Source organism: Leishmania infantum, chromosome 32, assembly GCF_000002875.2.
Source record: "Leishmania infantum JPCM5 genome chromosome 32".
NCBI classification, from domain to species: Eukaryota; Euglenozoa; class Kinetoplastea; order Trypanosomatida; family Trypanosomatidae; genus Leishmania; species Leishmania infantum.
The window spans coordinates 1,168,634-1,193,336 of NC_009416.2; the positions used below are offsets into that span (position 1 = coordinate 1,168,634).

Here is a 24,703-nt window from a genome sequence, read left to right on the forward strand (position 1 = left end):
GGAGAAAACCCACCAACAAAGACGGAAGCCGTGTACCGAAAATCTTAACGCGCGAGCTATATCAGATACTGGTTTTTGCTTTGATCGGATCGATGTGAAAGGAGCCCATAAGCATAGTTGTTTTGGTGTTTCTTGAACTAGTTGCAACAATCTGCTGCGCAGGTCACCACTGATTCGATTCAGCTGATATTTTCCTTCCCTACACGCCATTGAACCCCTTGTTGCTTCTCACGCAAGATTCGAGAATTTCGGTGTCGCTTTTGTCTCGGATAACGCGCAGGAAGGCGTATGACGGACATTCTCCCCCGCTCAGCGTTGGTGCCAAGCAGTAGTATGTTTGCCTCACCACCATCGCCGTGTGAAGAAGAGTTGGCCTCTGAAGCGCCAGAGAATATGACAAGTCTTTTTGCAATGCCACGTGTAGGTATTTGACACCGTGTACGTAACCATCACGCAGCTGCAACGCGATTTCCAACAAAGGCCCTTTGTACGTCCCGTCTCTAGAGCGTGCGTATTGACGAGCTTGAGACCGAATCCTTGAGCACGTGTATGCCTTTCGGTCAGCATCCTCGTGTAAATTGAAGATAGCTTTCTGCACTTCTGAAAGCACCGAATTGTAGATGCGCCTTGTCTCGCTACGATTCAGTGATCGCGCATCGCCGTAGCGTGATTTCAGCGCCTCTTTCTGATAATTGAGCAACAGATCGTGCACGGGCTCAACACTGTCTTCATCTGGAAGAATAATCAGAACAAAGATGGCGCAGAGGGTGACAGCCAGAGTCCCAAATAGGTTCATTTTTTCACAAGTGTAATGATAGCTTCAAAGGTGCAAATGAGGAGAAAAGGAAAGGTGGAAAGGTGGGATCATTACCTTCCAAACGATTGTCTCGTCTATCGTCAGTATACGCTAGGATGCAGCGTCATACGACGCCAGCCCGAAGGCTAGCACCACGTCCACAATTATGCAGCCACCGCATGATGCCATACTTCCATAGCAGCGTTCCAGCTCGTGTCAGCGTCGCGTCGGCCTTCAAAATACGGTCAGAGCATATGTCAGCACATTAGCGGTCAAAAGCGCTTCTTTTTCAGCAAGCAAGCCTCACCTCTCGAGCTCAATAGAGAGGAATGACAGGTCCAATATTCCCAAGGCACAGCAGCAACGACTACGCCTCTCTAACAATTAGAGCTGCACAGCGACGCACAGCTGCAAAAGGAAGCAACCGTTAGCTATGAGTCTGAATGAACTGTCAAGGTGTCACTCCTCTCAGACCCTCGAATGTGGAACATACACATCGCCAAAGAATCGCCTGCCTCTGTCCATGTGGTAAGATCACGTTCGCAGTCTGCGCGTCGTTGAGCCTTGTCAATTTCAGAAAGCAGCTTATCATGCCCGTCGTGGAACACTCGGCCGTCCAAAATAGTCACCTTCCAATCGTCGATAAGCCTCCCGCAGGCCACAAAAGCGAGGCACGAGCATCCCCATGGGAAAAAACTGCTACGCACCTCGCATCGTCCTCTTTACACCTGCTGAAGCGAGTCCTTCCACTGATTGCTCCCCAAATAGCTCCTTTGCCCACCTAGAACTGCGCAAACATGTCCGACACACACACACATACGCTTCACTCCGTCGGCGCCGTGAGTATCACCGTTCAAAGATACCCAATCACACAAGCCTTCACAAAGAAATCGAAAGCCCATTGTCTGAGCAATCACTACCTATCACACTCGACAAACTCCACGTGTTTCGAACCGAGCACTTTCACGAAACTTCAGAAAGTTTCAGAGTGCCCAAGAACAGGGGCTATAATTACGAACAAAAAACATCAGACCTCGTGGTGAGGTGAGATGATGACAGGTCTTTGAGATCGTCAGTGGTACATCCCTACCGGGAGCAGTGCCCGATCGCAAAAAAAGGGGCGCGAACAGCCAACAACAGTGCTGAGGCAGTCTTCTCAAACTGCACTCGCTCAATACACGCGGATTCTAGGTCAAACCCAACAAAAAGCGCCGCTTTATATGCATCTCTCAAGCTTCTCAGATGCCCCACCTACCGCACTTTGTTTGCCCACGAAAGAACACTACTGGCACAACGCCAAGTTCCCTGCCTGCCCTCTCACCCGCAGTCCTACACGTGCTTGAGATACTCAGCCCCTCCTGTTTCAGGACACCCCGATGGCGGGGCACCAAATGGCGTGGCATCGTGGGGTCCAGCACCGTTCTGTTTGGGAAAGCCCACCCATTCCGCCCCCCCCCATCGCCACCAATGCCAAACCATTTCTGTTGGACCCAGCAAAAAGTGCCTACATCTCTGGGAGGCCAGATCGATGGATCGCAACTGATATGGGCACTGGGGTTCCGGATGGAGCTGTGTCAGGAAGCCCTGCGACAGTGAACGTGTTTGCGCCGCTCATATAATAGGCGAAGTGTCAAAGCGACCCGAACACATCGCATACCCGGACCTCACACCGCCTCTCGGCGGTGAGCCTGGGCGACTGCAGGAAGCGCGCGAAAAAGACACGAACAAAAAGAAAACCCACAGCGGAAGAGCCCAGCATCCTCTGGCCAGCGCTGTCGCTCACTAGCAGGAGGTAAGCCAGCGCACCGACTCTTTGAAACGAGGCAAGGCTCTCTTTCCCAACCTCAAAAACGAACCTCGATCTGTGTAACTTACCCGAAAGAGCGACGAGAAATACCCTCACAATGTGCATGAGGAAAAGAGACCCTTCCCATTTTCGGAAGAGGTTCAACGCCGGCGCCTCCGGCTTTACGTGCTTTTTCGTAATTACTCGATAAAAAAATTTAGCGGCTTGGTTCCCCTTTTCCTCCCCCCCCCCGGACACCCAGCACGAAGTCCAAAAAGCCAGCGGAGCTTTGAATTGAAACCATCCGAATCCCCAACCCCCTGACGAGCATCTCTTAAACGCTGTGCCAAATCACAGGACCTCACACGCAGTCTTTTGGCAAACAGCACAGCGAAAAACTGACGGTTAAAACCCACGCAGCAGCACGTGGCGCTCGTGAGAAAAAAAACGTGCTCCGGATGAGGACGTCACCGCAGCCAATAAATCAAAAGAACTCCTCCTTTCAACAACTCGTATTTCCACCCCCACAACGTTGACGTGCAGGGAGGGACGCGCCTTTCAGCATTTCCTTCCCACCCATACGCCGTTTTTCTGATCCTTAGCAACAAGATGTGCCGACAAACCTTGCAAACACAATCTCAAGGAACCAGCCCCTCTTTCCCTAAAGCCTGGTAAAAGCCCACATAACCGGCCCCTCCACCGCATCAACCCTCACCCTTCACCTCTCACACTTATGCACACAACAACTTAGCTTCTTATACGACCCTGCTCTCCCCCCATCGCCCCCACCGCTTCCGCTACCCTACATTGTGTTTCCACCAAGCCCAAATGCCGAAACCTATGCACTCCCCCCCCTCTTTATCATCCTCTATCTTCTCGCAAAAAAAAATAGTTCCCTTTCTCAAAAGCACGGAGCCGGTGTCTAAAATCCTCGACTTTTTCACATTAACCAAGCTCAGCATCAGAATCCAAAAGCACACACTCGGTGGAGAGGCCTGGCAGTCCCCTTATACATGCCGGCGCCGAGCCACCCTTCATGGTGGCAGGGTCAGGCGCCTACGACGTAGGGGGGCCAGAGCGACTTATCGCTAATGATGTCGGCGGTGAGGTGCTGGATGGCGCTGCGTTGGGGAGAGATCCGCCACTGTGCGCACGCCTGTGCCGTCCGTATGCTGGGCGGAGTGTCAGCGTGACTCGAACGTGTCCCACCCGGCCCTCGCACTGCCTGCTGGTGTAGGGAAGCCTGAGCGACCTCGGGCGATGCATCGCGTGGCGGTCAGCATGGCTGGGGGCGACGGTGAGGCAGCCTGCGAGGCGGGGGCGGGAGGTGTTTGGGGCGCAGACGCTGCCCGCATGCCTGAGCTGGCGCATTGCTGCCACGCGTGTGCGCGGCTGCTTCGCGGCGTGCGATGGGTCTCTGACGGGGCGGGCGGGGCGGGGCTCAACGTGTGTGTTGTGGAAATATTAAAGCATGAACGACAGAGCATGTTGCGCTTGGCTGGCGTAAATTGTCGGCCGCGCAAAGGGGAGAGAATGAAAAGCCGCTGATCGAGAATTTTTAGAAAATCTGATGTAGAATCTGAGATCTGGAAGGTGACAATACGTTAAAGAGGTGTTGCTGTGCCTTTTGCTTGCGTTGGCTGTAAAAATTAAGGCTGTGGCGTTCGTGCGACGTTCTGCGTGAGGGTTTTGCTTTGGTGAAAGTGGATGGGGCAGCGGGCGTATTTCGCAAATTTTAAAGTGGAGGGGGGGGTCCCGAAGGATAAAATTAGAGCCGAAAAGGGGCCCAGGAATCATTTGAGCGAAGTTTTTGAGAACGTACAGTACGAGTTTTCTTGAAAGCGTGGTGAAATATAGTAAGGCCTTGGGGCGGCGGGGTGGTCCACTGGGTTTTGTGCTTGTGGTTTGTTTTTCAAGAAGCTTAGAGCTGTGTCTTTTGCCCTTTGGCTTTTTTATACTGTTTTTTTTTTTCTGAGAAGGGAATCTTGTGAAATGAAAATGCAAAAAAACGCCGACTCCCGCGGTGGAGAAAAACCCACCAACCGAATGTGCTTGGTGTTGGAAAAGAGCGGCGGAGCACGTAAGATTCAGACAAAGAACTTCATAGAGATGTTCGATTCTTTGGGTGCTACAACGTGGGGGAAAAGAACAGCGCCGCATCCCGGGTTCGTAGAAAGCAGGCTCTGTCGCCAGCAAAAAAAAATGATCGCGGATGCGGACTAGAACTTGGAGCTTTTGACCACCAGCGCACTAAACAGATGGTTGCCAGAGGCTCTTTCAGATGTGAAAAATGTGTTTGATAACGAAAAAAGCGCAACGGGAAGGGGGCGGCCTGCGACCGCGCTGGCTTTGAAAATGGGCAAAGGCTGTTAAAAAAACATGAAGGGGTGTGTTTGGAAAGGGGTGTTTCAACTGCCAGTTCTGCAGCTATGCAAAATGCGGCGTGTTTTGCCAAAATTTTGGTTGGCGATTTCTGGCTTCCCTGTCTTTTTTGATAAATGGTCTCGTCATTTTTTCGGTGCCGCTCGGTGGCTTTGGCTTTGGTGGCACCTTGTGGTGGCTGGCGCGGTTTCGCGCAATTTGTGTGGCTTCGAATGATAAGAATCTAAGGGGCATGCGCCGTATGCCCTCCTTACGGTGTTTGCTAAGAGGAGGGCGCTCCTAGGGCTGTTCCGCTCTGTTTTTCCCTCGCTTACTTTGCCCGGGAAAAATTGCAGCAATACAGATTGTGGGGGCTCGGCAATCGGCCGGCCCATGAAGACTTGCGTGCCGCCGATTTCAACGCCCCTGTGATCGGGCTTTTGGCGCCCGGGACGCGATGTCGAGAAGCAGGCAGAGCATCGCGTGTTTTATCGGCGGTTGTTGTTGCTGATCTATGGCAACGCAAAAAACATGCTTTTCCTCACTCCTCGGCGGTGGTTGGCCTGTTTGTCTTTCACCAGAGGTCGGCGGTTATTTCGGTTTGGTCGAATACCGTTGCACTTTCCACAAGAATTTCTTTGTTTTTTGGCATCCTGCTGATATCCTTGTCTCGGGTATTCGCGTCTCTACAAGGGGAGGGGGGGGGGTTGTTCGTTGCGTTGCTGGAAGGTCTGCAATCTGCGCTGGTTAATCGAAACCTGGTTTTGTGCTTCGCTCGCTTTAGGGGTCGAATAATGTTTCTGTGTCGAGTCGATCGGATGTGTTTTGGCTTCTCTCCTCATTGTGTTCTTTGGGTTGTCGCTGCCACGAAACAAGTGTTGTTTCACGAGGGGTGGTGAGCGTTTCCTTGTGTTCGGCGGTGGGGTAGCCGCAAATCTTCGTTTCGCGATGGTTGATGGATTCGCGGGCTTTCATCACATTGCGGGTAAGGGGGTGCAAATAAGACGATGGTGGGTCAGCGAGCGCATGACAGGATTCAGGCTTTCGGGGCATGGCACTGCCAGCACCACAGGGGGTGAAATGCTTCGGGTGCGTGAATGTTCGATTGCAAGCTCTTTGCTGGAGCAGTGGGGCGCCAGCTGCTTAGCCAAGTCGCATTATTTTTGGTGAGATGTTCATGGGGTTGGGATCATGGTACTCAGCCAAATGGTTGCAATCTGCGCTGCTTGCTTAAGTGGCGTCAACGTTCGAATGACCGGGGTGGGAAGGGGTCTGTGAGACTCCTGGCTTGTTTGGTGGTGGTGGTGGTGGGGGGGGGGGGAGGCATGCGCGTCTTCAGCGAAAAGCACCTAATCGTGGATTGAATGTGTGATACTGCAGCGCTGATGTGGCTGAGTAAGTTGTCGTCGGAGAGGAGTGAAGGGTAAAAGGCGGGGCCGGAGCCGGTGAGCGGACTCATGCAGGCGAATCTGAGGTATTCTTTGCTTGGAATGCGAGACTTCTCCAAAGCTAAAAGAAGAGGGGGTGGCTTGGTGCTTGGCTCTAAGCACACCTTCCTGTGTGTTTGCATCACCGTGGCGGCGGCAGTACAGGATTCTATGTGCGACTTTATTTTGCACTGTTCTGTGCAGTGCTGAAAAAAAAAAACCAGTGCCCGGATGCAATCGCCCGTCGTTCACGTCCACACTTCCTACCTCCCGACTTTGAAGATTATTTGACGGCTGCCTCACAGTGCCGCTGGACGGCGACTGCCATTTCTGCGTGATCAAGCTTCCGTGGCCCAACAACTTTTCTGCTTACCTTGTCGTCTTTCTTTTCACAAGTTAGCAAAGTGTGTTGCAAAGGGAATAAAACTAGTGCAGCGACAATGACGCGTCCTCTTTACTATGCCTTTTGTTACTGCGAAGAAAATGTGTACAAATTTCTAGAGACGATTTCTGCAATGAGCGATTTATTTGACCGAAGCTGTGCTGTTTTTATGACTTCCTTTTGCTGTGCACCCTGCGATGAGGCTCTCAACGAGTGGACTTCTGTCGTACCATATAGGCCCTACGAATCTTCAGAGTTTAGGAAGGACATCACAACATGGGATTACCATGTGATTGCTCTGGTGCGGGCGACGCGCACTGGTAAGTGGTACGTTGTTGATCACGACTCACGGTTGCCACCTACAGAGGATACCGAGCTGGGCTCATTAGCTCCACACTGCATTGATCTTGACAAATACGTCGCACAGGTATTGTTTCTCGATACAGCTGTCACAAATGCTGTCTGTTCTGAGCTGACAGAACTTCTGAACCGGGTGCGTTATCGGGTTATTGAGCGGGACGATTATCTCTCCTTTTTTAGAAGTGATCGGTCTCACATGCAGAAGGAACCGGGAGTGTATCGAACGCTGCCACCACAGTGGCCTTTGATCAATGGGTGCTCCACTTGCGTAGGGGACGAGGTTAGGAGAAGAGCGGAGTCAACATTGAGCGCGCTGCCGTCAACTTTAAGGGCGAACAACCTTGTATGTTTTATTAATGCGGCCAATACCACAATCCCAGGGGTAATTATCGACAGACACTCGTTTGCAGATTTTTTTCGATAGCTATAAAAAAAAACTATTTTATGCGAGTGCGATGGAGCTCTGCCACCACAGTAACAGGGTTTCCTTTCGCGCATTGTGGACTGCTGGCTGATGTTTGCGCACCTTTTCTTTCTGCGCGTTAGCTGTCTTCATTTTCAATGCCGAGCATAATGAGCTTCAATCCTTCCTTTCTTCCTTCTTACCTTGTCTTCTTCTACAAGTCTACATACCGAAAAGTTACAGAGATGCATCAGAGAACGGATGGCACAACCGGCTACTTTAACGATGTTCCGTATTTTACGCCTGTCGAGACGGCTGTCTTCTATGAAGCTGTGCAAAGCTGCCGCTTGCACAGGCTTCCGGCGCATTTAATGGTAAAGTCGAGATCTATTCCCTTCTTTACAAATTCCGACTCTGCGTTAGCACGTGCACTGGAAAAAACGGATGCCGATAGGAAAGGAAAGCTCAAGGTAGAGTCAAGCGCACCCCTTCCCATATTCACGACAGACTATTCTGCAAACCAGATGCTGTTCAAGGCTTCCGGCAAAGACTACGTGTCTCTAAGTGAGGTTTGCAGCATTTTTGATGCGTCGACAAGAAACACTGAGTCCAATACCGTCGACATCAACTCGCTCAACAATGAAGCGATAAATAAGGTATGGACTGAGCTGCTTCTCTTCCTCAACAGCTGTAGCGGTTCGGTAGGCAGATTCGTTGTTCACAACATCGATACGCTGTGCAGCATGTCTGACGGCTCCTGTGAGTTTCTTGTTTCTCTGCTTTTGGCGGGTGTCGCGTCGATTCTTCGCTACTATTCTCACATCGGCGATCGGGAAGCGCTTCTGAATTCGGTTTCTGTCGAATTTACCGTTCTCAACACCGAGCTAGGCTCGAGGGTCGCCGACAGTCTCCAGTTTTTTGTTGAAAAGAGCCTGAGGCTGACAGTCTCTCGCTCACGCGAAGACAATTTCAAGGCAGCATACGATGAGCTAATTTCTTCCATACCCTGCATAGAGTTCTCTGACGACGACTGGATGGATGCAATTTGTGGCGAGATCGTAGACGCACATGAGATGCTGTGCGACAAAGATACTGATGCGGCCGGTTCTGGGAGTTTCATCTCACCCATAGTGCTGCTCATCGCTCCTCCAGAGCCTTCTCTGCGTGTAGCTTTGGAGAAGCAAATTTTGGACAGCTACAGCAGCGAGGCTCTACGAGTACAAAGTGACGGAGAATGGAGCCATGCGCAGTTTGATAAAAACGCACCTCTTGTTTTCATCTGCAGCTCTTATTGGCTTGTTGAGCAGATGAGTATGCCGAGAGGAGATGGCTTGCTACACCGGCTGAACGTGCAGATCATAGTGCATGGTGGGTTCTGCGAAATCGGGGACTCCGCTGAGGAGGAAATTCTGCGCTGCGTGATCGCCCTGAAAAGCTGCGGCATTCAATGGGAGGAAATGCGAGTCATGCAGCACAGGGAACCGTCGTACTGGCGACTGGAAGAACCTGTAACCTTTCGAAGCAACAGCGCACTGGCGCAAGAGTGTGCCAATGTGCTTCTCCTTCTGTTTCGCCGCTTTCTCACTCCATACTCTCCTTTCAGCAAACAGCCGTACACGTCGCTTCCACGCGACATTTTTTGCTCACGCCGAGGGTGGGATTTCTACCACAGGCTGACGCAAACGCTGCGTCTCGCCGGGGTCCTGGCGCCTGAGGCGGCTGCTCCCTTCGAAACAATTGAGTTGACGGTTTTGGGTCGATTTTTATCGTACCGATTTCGAATCGGAGAAGGGGCGCTGATCGGTGACACGCTTACTGTCACTGACGGAAAAGCCATTTTATGGGCGTTTTTGTTTCGTCAACCGCTAAACGTTCCCCTCGACGTTATCAAAAGCTGTCATGCGTTTGATTCGTGGGTGGATGCTGCGGTTGCGAATTTCTGCAAAACGTACCGACTGGAGTTCGAGCCCGAGGCGAGTACACCACGAAAAGCACTTGTAGCGCAGCTGGCACTTTTCGGAATTGGTGATTGTGCCGTTCGGGACAGAGTGCACTATCTCCTTAGTTCACCCAGTGGAGTTCGGCTTCCGCTAAGACAACACCTTGTCACGGCAGCGCCTACAAACTGTCGCGGATGGTACGAGCAGGCGCCCTTGAATGCAGGGCTTGCCCTGGAGAAAAAAGAGGTGAATGTCTTCTGCCTACCCCCTCAGTCGGCATATTGCGAGCTGGAAGCGGTTGAGAAGGGGGTGAGTTTCCACATACAGTGCCCCATGGAGCTTTCATATCCTCTTATTGTTGCACATTCAGTGCTGCACATTTCGCTGCACAATGTTTGCGTTTTCAGTGAAACTGCTGACCCCAGCGTCGTGACTCCGCTCCCTGCACACCTTTTGGAGTCAGGAGTGATGTCCAGCTTGTTGTGTGAAGTGACGAGAGGCAATGCTGGTTTCTGGCTCGATGGCGTCATGAATGAAATTGTATTGACGTCCTCTGCTTCTTCTGTGCTTGCCCCTTTGACGCTGCAGGGAAGGCAATACATACCATACTGCGAACGTGAGCTTTTTACGCGAAAAAGGCTTCGGCAGGAGAGAGAGGCAGTCAAAGTCGGCCAATCGGAAGAGTTCAAAGGCACACTTCCACGAACCGCAGCGGAGCGCAGCGCTGTGGAGGAGCTGGCGGAGCTTATCAGGACCATTGGCAGAGAAAAAGCAGAAAAAGCCGTCCGTGGAAAAAAAGGTTTTAGCTTTTTGGAGCCGTCACATGAGCTTTACCCATTTTACCTCTATAATTTGAAGCTGTGATGCAGCAGAAATCAAAGGGGCAAGCGGTACGATCTCCACTTCAGCGGGGCGGTAAGTGCAGAAGCTCTGAGCACACACAAACAAGACCTGCGAGTGACATAGTAAGCTCTTTTCGATACGAGCTGCTGAACGCCACCCTCTCACTGCTTCTAGGTCGGCTCAGATGCCAGTCTCGTTTTTTCTTCTCACTGTATGCTTCCATGTCGTGCGACCAAGTTTCTGTGCTGTGGCTGTGGGTCGCACAGTCAATCAATTGATCATATCTTCTCGTTTCATTCCCTTATGCCATTTTGCCCCATTTAGTCATCCTTATTGCCGTACCGTAGCTGTGCGGGTGAGGTCCTTGATATGGCAGTGAGAGCACGAAAGGCAATGAAGGAAAGGACTGGTCGCACGAGCAGCTTCTACCGCAGCGCGCTTGGCGTGACTCTTCTCGTAGCCGTTCTTTGTGCTGTTTCGATGAGCTGGTACAGCTCGCATACATTATCTCATACGCTGAGCGGCACATGGAGCGCCGCAGACGGCAAAACTGTCGTCGCTATGTGCGATGGTGGTTCTACTTGGAGTGGCACATGCTCCTTAGAGTCGGAGGACTTCCGTTATGAAGGCTCAGTGCTAGCCTCCCCACTGAGCGGTGGTGGGTGGGTTGCTGTTCTCCGATCAAATGCTGGTAACGCCATTCTTATGGAGCACAAGAAAGGGACCCTAACAGTTGTGTTGGAAAACGTTGGCGGTGCTCTTCGCAAAGCCGAGTACGTACGCAGCACTACACAAGCAGAGGATTTTCTGACTGCCTTGCGGCTGAAAGGCAAGTACATTGGTGCGCTGTTTGTGATGGTAGGCACCTACAAATGGATACAGGTGTCCTTTTTTTGCACATCGCTGCGCCGTGCGAGGCGCTTCTGACCTGATAGCAAGCTGCTGCTTTACACCCCTTTGCAGCGAAACACAAGAAACCAAAGACGCGCAGTCAAGGCAGTATCCTGTTCGCGGGGAGGGGGGAGGCACCTTTACGAGCGTTTGTGGGGCACTTTTGCACATCGCGGACGCCACCGGCGGCCCGGCATTGCAGAATGCACCAATGTCGTCGTCCTCGCCCGCAACCTGCATGCTTGTTTTGATGTCCCTGTATCCTTGTGCCTTTTTCCATCCACTCTTCGTCGCGTTCTCGATCACCTTCCCCTAGCTCGATACCGAGGTCAAGGCAAGCGGTAGCGCTGCCTTTTCTCTCTTAGCGACGCACAAGTCGATTATCCTCTAGGTCTCGCTTTTCCGATAGGAGTCTTCGCCTCATCATACCCGAAGCGGTCGCAGTGGCCATGCAGAGCGCCAAAAAGCGAGAGCTTTGTTACAAGACGCGCGACGCGTTCCACAAATGCCTTGACACCCTCCCCGAGGACCCGGAGAAAGAGTGCGCTGCTCAAAAAAAGTTATTTGAGCAATCATGTCCCAAGAGTTGGGTGTCCTACTTTGAGAAGCAACGCGAGCGCGAGGTGATCTTGCAGCTTCAGGTGGAGCAGTACAAGGGGCGGTAGGTAGTGGCTACTCTCTGTCTTTTCCGACATGTGCTTGGCTGTCACATTTTTCTGGAGCTGTCTCTTTGGTCACAATCGACGTGCAATTCTGAAATCTTTAGTTTTCTCGGTTGCGCAACTCGGGCCCCTTTCCCCGGCTCGGCAGCAAGCTTCCGAAGGTGCACTACTTGTACACTCGGCTGACAATCGAGTTGTCCGCTTTGGTGTATGTGCTGCGGCAGTAAGCTCGCTCGTTTCTCACTTCCAGCCCCTACGAATTGTCGTCCTATCCCTCTTTTCGGTCTGGCTGCGGCTCCCTCCCTTTCCCTTTCTTCTCACAAGTCACACACACACACACACACACAATACTAGTCAAAAGCAAAAGAAGACATGAACACGCAGGACGAACGATTTGTGGGCCGTGTGCTGGAGAAAAACTACGAATCCGTGTTCCAGGTCCGCACGATGGGATCGCTACTGGCGGGGATTGCAGCTGGGGTTCTAGGACTCACGAACTTCCGGGGCCTCTTTTTCTTCATAGCTTGTGCTGTCGTTACGTCCTTTGCCATCATGGCGTTCGGCTGCGGCGGAAACGCGCACAAGTGCTTCCCGAAAGGCACATCAGAGCTATTCTCTGTACAGCAATTGCTGTCAGGCGCCATGACCTACATCCTTGTGTGGACGGTGGCGTACGACGCCATCTACATTTTTTAGCGTCACTCGGGCAGCCGCAAGGAGTGCGCGGATACCTCTACCTTCTCCTCATGTTTGTGTGGGGCTGCATTATAATGATCTGAAACTTGGCGTACATCAACTGAAAGCAAGGTGGGCCCAGTGGGCGTGGAAGACCACGGTGCCATGCTGAGCAGTCGCGTCGGTAATGAGGGTCGAGCGAGCTTGTGGGGAAAAAAATGACGGAGCGCTGCTCCACATGCGGTGACGAGGAGGAGAATGCCCGCAAACAGCCCTGTGTCTCTGTTCCAGCTGAAGTGTTTTTCAACGTTGCACTCGTGTGCGTTTTACTACCTCTACGTCACCAGCGTTTTCCTCTCCATGTTGGGCACGTCCTACGTTTTTCCATGCTGCTTCTTGAGCGAATGCTTCATGCACGCACTCGAAAGATATACCAACGTGGCCACAAAGGACATCAGTGCACGCATGCCCATCTCTTCATCTTTTATCCTCTCTGCTACACGTAATACCATAGACTGCCAGCACGCACTCAACAAACACACGCTGGTATCCGATGCTTACGGGGTTGGCAAGTTCAATGTGGTGCCGCTCCTTTTTGTGAAACATAAGCTGCACCTCGGCACATTACTTCACCATACGCTGAAACACATACACACAAACACAAACCAGTATACACGTGTTCCCTCCACAGCCCAACATGAAACATTTTTTCGCCTTGCGTTCTTGGTGCCAGCACCTATCGCGGCGCGCATCTTGGTCATCCTGACGTGTCTGGCCGGAACCATGGCCGGGCTGGCTCTCTGCCTCTTTTCACTCGATGCAACTCGGCTCTCCGGCATTTCTCACACCGGCGACCCGGCTGAAGCGGAGCGGTCAAGGCGGCTGCTCTCGATTCTCGAGAAGCTTCACTGGCTATTGATTGCTCTCCTCACGTGGAATGACTTCGCGCTTGAGATGCTGCCATTGATTCTCAGGACACTTCTTCCCTTAGTGATGATTGTCACCTCTGTCGCGGTCACACTCCTTTTCTGTGAGATTCTTTCAAGGGCTTTTTTCATTCAGAATGCATTCGAGGTGTCCGCTTTCTTGTCTCCCTTTATTCGTGTTCTCATGTGTATCACGGCCCCTGTGGCATGGCCGATAAGCCAGCTGTTGGGTGGTGTTGTGGGCGACAAGGATGCCGTCTTTTTCCAGCTCCGCGAGCTGCGCGACGTTATTCGAATACAAGCCGTGTGAGCAGAGAAGGGGAAAGCGCGCGGAAGTGGAGGAGGACAGCGTCGAAAGCCAGGAAAACGGCGAGGAGAACCTCACAAAGAAGGGGATCATGCTGATGCGCAACGTGCTCGGTTTTTCAGAGAGCACCGCGAAAGACATGGTACAACTTCCAATCGAAAAAAATGTACAAGTGGCACATCGACATCCTTCTCTTTCCATACGTCATTGCAGAGGTGTTCGCCAAGGGATACAACTTCATCCCAGTCTACGAGAACGCCGACGCCTCAGCAAACGTGACGCAAATCCTCATGGCAAAGATGGTCATCGTGCTCATTTACCGATCCGAGTCTGAGGGTGTGTGCGTTGGAAATATGCAGCTGGTGCTGCTTCAGCGCTTCAAAGGCAGCACCACGTCCACTAAGGTCTTTGTTCACCTGCAAGGCATTGCGCCGTCCGGCGCTGCATTCACAAGCAAGATTGGTGACAAGGTAGGTTGGGCTGCTGACGTTGCGCACCGTCAGTGGGTAGATTCGCGAGACGACGTTTCAAGCCGAGACGGATCCGCGCAGGCTGTCGCCGATGTGGGTGATGGTGCGCTCATGGAGAGGTTTTGGAGAATGGGCCAGTAGCCCATAAATGTGATCAGCCGACCCAGCACCTTGAACGTCTGTTTCGCCTTAATCCCAGCCGTTCCTCCACATAAGAGGTCAGTACGGCGCGCCGACTCGGCTGAGCGACTCAGCATTGCTGTAAGCACAGGCGAAGCGTCTCCTCTACACCAGTACTCAGTGAAAGCTGCCGTGGGAGTTTTTTTCCTCCTTCATGGTGCCTCAAAGAGCGTATTTCGCTGGGCACCTCTATTTTGGTTTCATGGATTTGTGTCTTGGATGGAGCATCAAGACCCTCTTTTGTTTTCTTTTGCTTGCAGAAAGAGGCCAGGTTGATTCTACAGTGTCAAAAGAGAGCACAACTCAGCCGAAGGAGGCATACGTGACTCGGTGCGTGAAAGTTCAAAGTGCCGGATGAGCTCTCTCTCGTCTCGGGGCCGCCTCATCGTCTCTCTCTCACGAAGGTTTCACGGGCCGAGGTACGCACTGATGCACATTTCAGTGTCGATTCGGGCTTCACGACACGACGTTTCACTTGGTTCTGTTCTGCATCTCATTTTTCCCTCTCTTCTACATCTTGTTTCTCCCCTGCTCTCCGCGCTGTTTCTCTTACGCAACGATGCCGATGTGTGGGCATAGGTGCAAACGCACCGATTTGGCGCCGTTGGGAAAGTTTGCGAAGAGGTGCATTGTGCGTGGTCTGAACGAAGAAGGAACAAGAAAGGGTATCGTGGCCTAGATTGCCGTGCCCTAGCGCCATCTTCTGCAGCGCAAGCTGCGCCCTTAACTTCTGCGTTCTTCTTCACACGCACATAAGCATCTCCAACAAAACTCATGTACACAGTCTCACACACTTCCCCGATGGCGAACGGCTACAGCGTACTCGGTGTGCCGGTTGACGTGTCGATTTGGACGTTGATGGTGATTATCACGGCGCTGGTGGTGCTAGCGGGGTTAATGGCGGGCCTCATCATCAGCGTCTTCTCGCTCGACAAGGATCGGCTGAAGGTGCTCGCACAGCGATCGGAGACAGTGGAGGGGCAACGCGCGCGCCGGCTGCTGCTCGTCTTGCAGAATCCGCACTGGGTACTCGTTACTCTCGTCGTTGTCGACTCCGCCGCAACTGAGATGCTGCCGCTGTTGTTCAATGTCCTTTTCTCCCCCGTCGAGGCAGTCATCATGTCCGTGATCCTGCTGGTCGTCTGCGGGGAGATCATACCCGAAGCAGTCTTCACGCATCACGCACTGGCGCTGGGCTCAGCGTTGGCTTATCTAGTGCTGGTGCTAATGGTAGTCACAGCACCAATATCGTGGCCCGTTGGGAAAGTGCTAGACTGGTGCGTTGGGAGCCGATCAGGTGTCGCCTTCAAGCGTGGCCAGCTGCGCGAGGTGGTCCGATATCGAGCCGCCCAGCTTTATGGCATCCATGGAGACGATGACGACGAGACCGCGCCGCCGCGCGAGAGCAGCCTGGACACACGAGAGCCGCGCTTGATGCACCAGCTTGAGACCCAAATAATGCTGGGGGTCTTGAGCCTATCGGAGTACGTCGGGTCCTCTGTGTTGAAGAAGAGCATTCGGGCAACTTTCACTGTCCATCGTGACGCCGTTGTTAGCAAGCGGATGGTACAGAGCATGGTGACGCACAAACTAACTCACATTCCCGTGTACAGCGACGTCGGAAACCCATCTAACGTCACGCAAGTGTTGGAGCTTCGGCTTTTGCTCTTCTTTGCTTACTGCGAGGAAGGAGCTTCGATTCGCATCCGGGATCTCCCACTCCTGCCGCTGCCTCGGTACAGCGCAGACACGCCGTGCAATTTGCTTCTGGACTACCTCCGTGCTTCTCCTCTCCAGGTAGCCGCGCTCACGAGCCCAGATAACGCTGCCAGCGTTGTTGGCATCATCTCAGCATCGGACGTAGTGGAGCTTGTGCACAAAACCTCGTTCGATACCGCCTACGTGGAGTCTCACCGGCCGCAGCAAGGCAGTGTCGTGCAGTCCTTTCGCGCACACAACGCCTCCATGACTCACGAGACAAACCAGATGTTACTGAACGACATGAGCACGTGACGGCGAACGTGGAACGAAGCCGCGCCTGCACGGTTTTGTCTAGTGTGCCTCTTTTCATCAATGTTGCCGCTGCTTTCCTATTTGCTCACTCAAGTGCACTGGCGTTTATCTTTTGTTTTGTGTTTGCTCTCTTGCGCTTTCCTCATCACGTACCGCTGTCTCAGCGACAGCTGCTCCAAGGTTCAAAATATGGCGAAAAAAAAAAGCCAATCAGAATATACACTGTGCCAGTGAGAGTGTTTTGTTGTGAGAAGTCTTGGCGAGTGGTGTCTTCTGCCTTTGTTGCGCATTGGTGGCCGAAGAGAGTTTCCTCTCTGTCCCAGTCGAGGACGAGACAGATGCGATCGCTTTCATCGCTGAACACACCCTGAGGATGATAACCCGCCCCCTGCAACCCTGTCTTTCCCTCCTCTCTCGTTTCACTCTCGTGCCCACTCCCTTCTTGTTCTCCCATTCTCTTCCCATTCTTTTCCCAGTCTCCCTCCCCTCCCCCCATACACGCGTGCACTGTCTGAGATCCACGAAGAAATAACGAGGGCCTTCGCATTTCCTCTTCCTCTTTTGTTTTCCATCTTTTAAAGCGACAACGTCTGCGCAATCGCTTTTTTCTTCTGCCTCACCTCCTCTGCACCATCATCAGCAACAAGAAGGCAGAACAAAGACACACCCCGACGCACCGCTACCTCTTCCGTTTTTGTCGATCCGTCTCTGTGTGTGAGCTCATTGCCAGGTGCTTGTCGTAACCGAAGATGTCGACTCGCAACGGCCGACGTGGCATGGGCCCCTTTGGCGCCAACAAGCCGAGCGGCGTGCGGATGAACCGCAAGAACCTCCGCAGCGTGCGTGAGGTGACCCTGGACCACTACGATGCCGAGTACATGTATCTGCGCGAAAACGAGCTTATCAGCTTTGACTGTGACGTGAAGATGGAGCAGCTTCTCGTACTTGATCTGTCCATCAACGAGATCACCGGCGCCGTCGACTTCCTGAAGCGCACGCCCCATCTTCACCACCTCTACATGACCGGAAACAAGATCGACACCCTCGCCGGGATTTCCAACTTTGCCGCCATCGAGACGCTCTGCCTCAGCGACAACGCCATCAGCTCGTTTGCGGGTCTTGAGAACTTGCCGAACCTGCGCGTGCTCTCGCTGAACTTCAACAACATCACGAGCTTCGAAAGTTACCCGACCTTGCCTAACCTGCACACACTTAACCTGGTGGGCAACCCCATCACAGATGCCCCCAACTACCGTTCCATGGCTATCGCGGTCAACGGGCTGAACCTCGTCTCCGTGGACGGAAACCCGGTGCAGGTCGAGGAGCGCGCTGAGGCAGATAAGTACAAGGGCAAGGTCGTCCACTGCGTGCGCGAGGGCTTCACGGTCGAGGGCGAGAACCCGGAGAAGGCCGCTGCCGCCTTCATGGTGAAGATGCAGCGCAACCGCCAGGATGCCAAGTACCTGCAGCTGTGCTCCATCAACCTCGCTCCTGTTTCGGAGGAGGGCGGCGACATCATGGAGGGTGACCCAGTGGCGCTGTCGCTGTGCATGCAGGATGTGCGCCCGTACGCGCAGCGCACCACGGAAGTTTTCCAGTCCAGCTACCTGTACCCTGTCATCTTCAAGGTGTCCGGCGAGGCCTCGGAGGTGTTCGTGGTGGGGTCCATGAACAACTGGACGGAGCCGATAAGCCTCGAGCGATGCGTTGAGGGCGACGAGGTATACTTCCACACAACCCTGTACCTCCCCGCGGGCGACTACGAATACCGCTACATCGTGGACGGTGTGGAGAAGGTGTCTGAAGCAAACAGCATGCCCTCCAAGTACAAGCAGGGCTTCTGCAACATCTACAAGGTGGCGGAGCTGGAGCCGCAGGAGGAGGATCAGGACACAATCCTCCACATCCGTTGGATGCGCAGCTCCCCGAGCGGCTCGTATGAGGTGATTGAGGACGAGAACACACTCACCTACACACCGACGACGGCGGACATCAACTGCTGCCTGCGCGTTGAGGTGCTGGCCTACGTCAACGGTGAGTTCTCCTTCCTCTACTTTGACATCTCGACGCCGACCAAGCCGGCCCCGCCACAGTGCCCACGTCTCGAGGTGACCGGGGTGGCGGTGGAGGGTGGTCTGCTGACGGCAGAGGCAGACTACTTCGGCGGCATCGAGGGCAACTCGTCTCTCGTGTGGTACCGCATCTCGCCAAGCGGCGATGAGGTGGCTGTGGACGTCATGGACCCGTGGGCTGGCTACGAGGTGACTCGCCACGATATCGGGTGCCGCATCCGTGCCGAATTCACACCTGTCCGCAACGACTGGGCCGCGGGCGAGCCCAAGTCCGTGACGACGGACCCTGTGATCGCCTGCTCCCCGGAGTGCCGAACCATCAAGATCATCGGCAACCTGGCCGAGGGCAGCCAGCTGGATGTGGATGTCGAGTACAAAGGCGGTGAGGAGGGCGACAGCTTCTACCAGTGGCTGCGCAAGGCGGGCAGCAAGAACGATTACACACCCATCTCTGGGGCCAACGGCACCAAGTACGTAGTGAAACCGGAGGACGTGGGCCAGTACTTGGCCGTAGAGTACACTCCAGCCAATGCGGAGGGCGTCGTCGGTGAGACATGCCGCTGTGTCTTGAACAACCCAATCGAGGCTGCCGTGCCCAGCGTGAGCCACCTCACCATTGTTGGTGAGCTCATGGAGCAGCACACCCTGACCCTCGAGTATGACTACACAGGCGGCCAGAGCGGCGCGCACATGATCCAGTGGTACCGCCGCGACAAGAAGCGAAGCCACATGACAAAGATCGGGTCGCCGAACAACAACTTTGTGACTCTGACCAACAAGGATGTGGGGTGCTCGATCGAGGTCTCGCTCACGCCGGTGCGCCTCGATGGCGTAACGGGTAAGGTTGTGACGGCAAAGCGCGCCGGCACCGTGGAGCCGTGCGCGCCGGAGGTGAAGCTGCTCAACATTGTGGGGGATCCGGTCGTGGGCAAGGAACTCCAGCTTCAGGTGGAGTACTGCGGCGGGACGGAGGGTGAGTCGATCGTAAAGTGGGAGGTCGAGGATCCCCAAACCAATGAGTTCAACGTCGTCGCCGCGAATGCGAAGGTCTACACGGTGAAGGGGACGGACGCGGACAAGATGCTGAAGGTGACCTACACCCCCGTGCGCAGTGACGGCGACCAGGGCGCCCCCAAGACGCGCATGGTGCAGGTGAAGGGACAGGAAGATACGTCAGCGGCAGTGGCGCCTCAGGCGGCTGCTTTGCCAACTATATCGATGTCCTTGACGTCGTCGACGCAGATTTCGCTCACGTCATCCGAGGAGTCGAGCATGAGTATCTCGCTTCATGAAGTCTCCGCCTAGCTGGCGCAGCCGAGGGGCGATGGTGAGATTTTTACCGAGGCGAAGACGCATAACTCGGACGAGGAAATTCACGCTTACACAGAAATGGTTGAGTCGGCGGGATGACCTGTATCGACGTCCACGTCCAGCTGTACTTGTTGAGCCCACCACTGCCGCATGCACGACCATTGCGGTGGTTTCGAAAACACAGGTAGTGCAAGGCTACACTTCTTTGCTAGTCGCATCTGTGTGTGCGTTGACGCGTGAGAAAGCAGGTAGGGATGCAGCCTGGTGCTTCTACGCTCGTGGCAGCCTACTCAACGGTTTTATTTTTCGAAAGGCCGAGGAAAGACGTTTCGCCTGCTCTCTGCATGCACTAGCGCGGTAGTGTGGCGCTAGACAAGCACAGTGAGATGTGGTTGTATGTCGGACTGCACGAGCGAGCAGCGATGGTAGAATGCCTCGACCACTTTTTTTCATTATCGCTTTGATAGGCTCTGAAGGCTCCACCCTGCTCTCCCCTACCTCTCTCCCTCTCCCTGCATTTGTCGATGAGGGACGCATGTGTTGGGCTGGCAACATTGCATTTTTTCCCTCTCTTGCATGCGGCTACACATTTTTTTTTCCTTGTTCTCTCCCTGTATCGCTGATACGGAAGCTTCGCTTTCACGTATCGACTCTTCTCTTGAGACGAAAAAAAGATGAAGAAACGAAAAAAAAAGGCAAGCAAAGCAGCAACTGCAGGGAAACGGAAAAGGCGCACTGTATGGACAAGCTATGTCGTTTTTACGTTTTCTGCACTTTTTTTTTGTGTATCCTTTGCGTCTCTCGCCTGTACTGTCTCCTCGTGGGTTCTTCTTTCGTTATTTGCCTTTGCCTTGATGTACTTCTTTTTGTGTGTTTAACTTTTGACTTTCCCCTTCTCTTTCTCCTCTCCCTTTCTTTTCTTTTTCCGGTCTGTTGTTGGCTGTGACGCAGTGAACCGGTTGTGCTTGATTTACGTGGTGGCTTGCAACGGAGGATCCGCCGCGTTATATATATATATATACATTCATATATATGTTCAAACTAAGGTGAAAAAAGAGGCATTTTTTGCCTTTATTTCCCCTCACCCTCCGTCAAGCGCAGTGAATCACGCTGGTGAGCGTCGCTTTGCTTGTTTATGTAATGGTTTCTCGCTCTCCATATGTCTAGGTGCGAATGGATGCGCCCGCATACGCTTTCGATTGAGGGAATGCACGTGTTTCTTCCTGTACCTCCCTCTCTCTACAGAGCCGAAAAGGGAAAACGAAACTTGATCGGTGAGGATAATGGCTGACTAGATCTTGTGTGCGTGTTATCAAGGAACCTCAGGAGGAAAGAAACCCAAGGTTCTTGTATCAGCCATGAGTCGTCTTTGATGGGTAGCGATGACAAGCGACACTCTCGGCATCTATACATTCTGTGTATCCCGCCATTGGGATCGGGTGTGTACATGTTGCCGTTTCATTTTTTTTTCTCGAATCCCACCGCGTGGCATCTCTCCCAGATCCAGCCAGCATGAGACGAAAGCGGATAGGAACGTGAGGTACCACAGCTGGCTGCAAGGGTGCGCAGATGTATTGTTCCATTCTTTTATGTGCAGCAATCCAGTGGCCACGCGCTCCTCATTGGCCTCTGGAAGCTGACGTGTGCCTTCAATTCAAGCACTGCCCATATGAATATGTGTCTGTGTGCGACTATATTGTTTTCATTGCCTCGTCTTCTCTCTCGCTGTTGATGCTCTTGTGAAGGTATTTTGTCTTCCGTTGTTTTTTTCGTGACTATAGATAGGATTTGTGTCTGTATAGGCTATGCGCCAGAAAAAAAGATCAAGGAAAGGGAACAAGTACTGCAGCAGTTCGACAGGGGCACCTGGAGTCACTCGGACCCGCTTCTCCACTCTTCCTCACGGCGCTCCTTCTCTACAAGTCTATACGGGAGACCGTTGTGGATTTTGTTTTGGGCCTGACCATGCTGCCGTGCGATGGGGCTCAAAAGCGCTGCCAACGGTTGCTTTTGTGTCGCCTGAAGAGGTATCTCTCTCTGAGCAGCTACGTGGCGGTTGCTTCTTCCATGAATACACACGGACGTGAGGTAGTCGGTGCTTCCTCTCATTTCAGGCTTCTTGTGCCATATCGTTGATTCTCCCCATCACCTCCCACCTTTCTTTCGTTGCGGTTCTCGGAAGGGATGCAGCAATCCATCAGCTGAAGTGTCGTGATACTGTCGCACGTTGCCTTTCGCCCACGATCGTGCGAAAGCCTTCCGTTATGGGTGCGGAGACGAGGTGAGGGGGCTTATCGTTCTTACTCTCTCGGTGCTGGGCAACAGTCGGTTGGCGAGTCGAAGGCGTCAGCTTCTACGCACTCACACACAGAGGCATACCCACCACGGCACTCACTTCGGCAACCAAGGATTGTGGGAGCTGCAGCCTTTTTTCTGCGCATACGCTTTCTGCCGTTTTATTTTGGGTGTCTTTTACTACTTCTATCACCTCTGTGCCCTTTTCTACATGCTGCAACTCTCTCTGCTTCTTCGTGGTGTTCCGCGCATTTCGTATCGCGCAATGAAAAGCGCCGCAGCCACCCCTGCCACTGCAGCGGTGGCGGCAGCCGCTAGCTCGAGATTAGGCGAAGTATGGGAGGGTAGTATCGAGCGCGCTGAGGCTCTCGAGAACCTCAGCAATGAGGTGTTTGGCCGAGGAAACAGACATTTGAAAAATGTGGAAATGCTGACGGCTCTCCCGGAAGGTCTGCACTCCTTCCCTGAAGTGTGCTTCATTGGGAAGCCAGGGTGCGGCAAGTCGAGCCTTATCTCGTGTCTTCTGCATAATCACCGGCTGGGCAAAGCCGGGGCAACTGCCGGCACTACGCGACTTCTGCAGTTTTTCAACGTGGGCGACGCGCTTCTCTTGGTGGATACGCCAGGCTACGGTGGCTGGCGAGGCCGTGAGATGGGGCAGCGTCTAGCAGAGCAGGCCAACGCGTTTTCGATTCTGTTCCGCTACCTGGCCTTGCGCAACGGAAGTAATCTCAAGCGGGTATACTGGCTCATGGAGTCCTCGGCGCGGACGCCAGTGTCCTTCCAGCCGCGTGATGAGGAGCTTCTAACTTTTCTCTCCCGGGAACGCATTCCTTTTAGTGTCGTGCTCACCAAGATCGACCGTCACTGGCGCCACTACGCCGAGCAGCAGCGGACGGCTGATCGAGTAGGAAAAGATGGCTTCGTACATCCAAGGGTCAGGCGACCAGAAACACACGTTCAGGGGTTTTTTACGCGCGCGAACCTGCCTCAAGACGGTGTGGCACGCAATATGCAGGAAGTGTCTGAGTTTCTAGGCACCGATCAAGTACCGATTCTCGGCGTAAGTGCGAACCGCCTACAACCAAACCGTTCGCGTAATCTGGAGCTGCTGCAGCACGACATCGTTTACTACTGCACGCAAGACCTACTGCACTCAGAGGAGCTCTCCTTTCGCAACATGCACAAGCTGAGCTATGCGCCACCGACGGCTGATCGTATTCATGAGGTTCAGCTGCGATACCCAGTAGAGTCGTTCGTGGTTCCCGAGAACAACAACATGTCATTGGCACGCATGGTAGAGCACCACGAGGAGATGAAAGCACGATTTCGCGAAAACAACGTATCTGCGCGGCGCCTCTCCGCCAAAGATGTGGCGGTGTGCCATCTGGAGAGCGTCGCAAGGCTGAGGGCAGCCTGCCAACACGATGCTGCAGAACGAGAGCGTGCGGAAAAAGTGCTTCCCACCACGACCTATCTCTGCGAATCTACCTCGACGGCTGCTGCTGCAACGTCGCTGCCGCTGCCAGGCGATGTCGCAGGCCTGTTGCGCGCCAGCGAAGAGCAGGACACGGTTACGGCATCGGTAAGCCGTGTGGGGGGCCTTCCTGCGCGATGGAAGGAATGCGGTGACCACAATGCCGAGGCGGGCGCGGCTGACGTGTGCGCTGGCCGGCGCTTCCGCGTGCGGCCGCTCCTCGCAGGCGAGAGGCAGACGAGCCAAGACTCCTTGGAGGATATACTGGAGCGTGCGCGCGATGAGGGGGAGCCGAGGCAGGACGTTGCAGGTAGCATCGGGGACAAAGGCGAAAAGACCGCCAACGCAGCGTCGCCTCCGCACCGTACACACGCGGGCGTCACTTTGTCGTCTCATACGTTGAGTCCGGTGCCAGACGAGGCTCCGGCACCGCCGCCGTACCGCGTTGACGCTGTGCTCCTGCAGGAGCGGCCTCTCGAAGCGCTTCCGCTCCCCGCAATGCTCGACCCAGATGCTCACTACGTCACCGCCATTGATGGAACGCTGATCCCGCGAAGCATGATTTCCGTGTCCGTGGAGCAGCTGGCTGTGAGCAAGGACGATGAGCTCGCCCATTTTGCCACCAAGTCTGGCGCTGGCGCGTACGAGGAGCTACTTCTGGCAGACCAAGAGAAGGGCAATGCGGGGGCCGATCTCTTCATGGAGACGAGCGATGCAGCGCATCTTCCTGAGGAAGTGCAGGCACAGCTGATGGAGGCTCGTGGGCGTCTCACTCGCTCTGCAGCGCGCAAGCAGAAGGAACGATTCCTTGCAAAGTATGTGGAGCGGAAGCGAAAGGAGCGATCGATCTACATGCAGGCGGAGGGGTATATGTGTCCGTGGCTAGGGAGGTCTGAGGGTCGGAGCGTGGTGCAGGGTTTCGCTGGCTCCTGCGGCACCGGAAAAGGCGGGGCTGTGATGCGTGATCTCAAGCAGAAAGGGTTCGGTGGTAAGAGCTACTCTGCGCGGACCATGAAGAACAGAGGCCGCGCCACGAAAAAGACCGGGTTTTGGGCCGCATAGGGTGTACACACTTGTGCACGTGTGTATGCTTGTGTGCAGTGCCGGTACAGCGCCTTTCTTTCGG

General features: G+C 53.8%; 6 protein-coding genes and 1 pseudogene across 7 annotated transcripts; 6 read left to right on the plus strand and 1 right to left on the minus strand.

The window, feature by feature from the left end:
* Positions 1-199: 199 nt before the first annotated feature.
* LINJ_32_3150 (conserved hypothetical protein) lies at positions 200-796 on the minus strand (the record flags this gene model as incomplete). The annotated part of the gene is made up of 1 exon (XM_001467953.1): positions 200-796. One exon carries the CDS (start codon positions 794-796, stop codon positions 200-202), a length of 597 nt encoding a protein of 198 aa, XP_001467990.1.
* Positions 797-8,039: 7,243 nt separating this feature from the next.
* On the plus strand, positions 8,040-10,319 carry LINJ_32_3160 (conserved hypothetical protein; the record flags this gene model as incomplete). The annotated part of the gene is made up of 1 exon (XM_001467954.1): positions 8,040-10,319. One exon carries the CDS (start codon positions 8,040-8,042, stop codon positions 10,317-10,319), a length of 2,280 nt encoding a protein of 759 aa, XP_001467991.1.
* Positions 10,320-12,223: 1,904 nt separating this feature from the next.
* LINJ_32_3170 (conserved hypothetical protein) lies at positions 12,224-12,547 on the plus strand (the record flags this gene model as incomplete). Its single annotated transcript, XM_001467955.1, has 1 exon — positions 12,224-12,547. The coding sequence occupies one exon, from the start codon at positions 12,224-12,226 to the stop codon at positions 12,545-12,547; it is 324 nt and encodes a 107-aa protein (XP_001467992.1).
* A 1,123-nt stretch (positions 12,548-13,670) lies between these two features.
* LINJ_32_3180 lies at positions 13,671-14,367 on the plus strand (annotated as a pseudogene). Its single transcript is given in 2 exon segments — positions 13,671-13,922; positions 13,924-14,367. Coding segments are annotated over 2 exon segments (696 nt in total).
* Positions 14,368-15,210: 843 nt separating this feature from the next.
* LINJ_32_3190 (conserved hypothetical protein) lies at positions 15,211-16,422 on the plus strand (the record flags this gene model as incomplete). Its single annotated transcript, XM_001467956.1, has 1 exon — positions 15,211-16,422. The coding sequence occupies one exon, from the start codon at positions 15,211-15,213 to the stop codon at positions 16,420-16,422; it is 1,212 nt and encodes a 403-aa protein (XP_001467993.1).
* A 749-nt stretch (positions 16,423-17,171) lies between these two features.
* Positions 17,172-19,799, plus strand: LINJ_32_3200 (conserved hypothetical protein; the record flags this gene model as incomplete). Its single annotated transcript, XM_001467957.1, has 1 exon — positions 17,172-19,799. One exon carries the CDS (start codon positions 17,172-17,174, stop codon positions 19,797-19,799), a length of 2,628 nt encoding a protein of 875 aa, XP_001467994.1.
* A 2,512-nt stretch (positions 19,800-22,311) lies between these two features.
* Positions 22,312-24,639, plus strand: LINJ_32_3210 (conserved hypothetical protein; the record flags this gene model as incomplete). The annotated part of the gene is made up of 1 exon (XM_001467958.1): positions 22,312-24,639. The coding sequence occupies one exon, from the start codon at positions 22,312-22,314 to the stop codon at positions 24,637-24,639; it is 2,328 nt and encodes a 775-aa protein (XP_001467995.1).
* Positions 24,640-24,703: the final 64 nt, after the last annotated feature.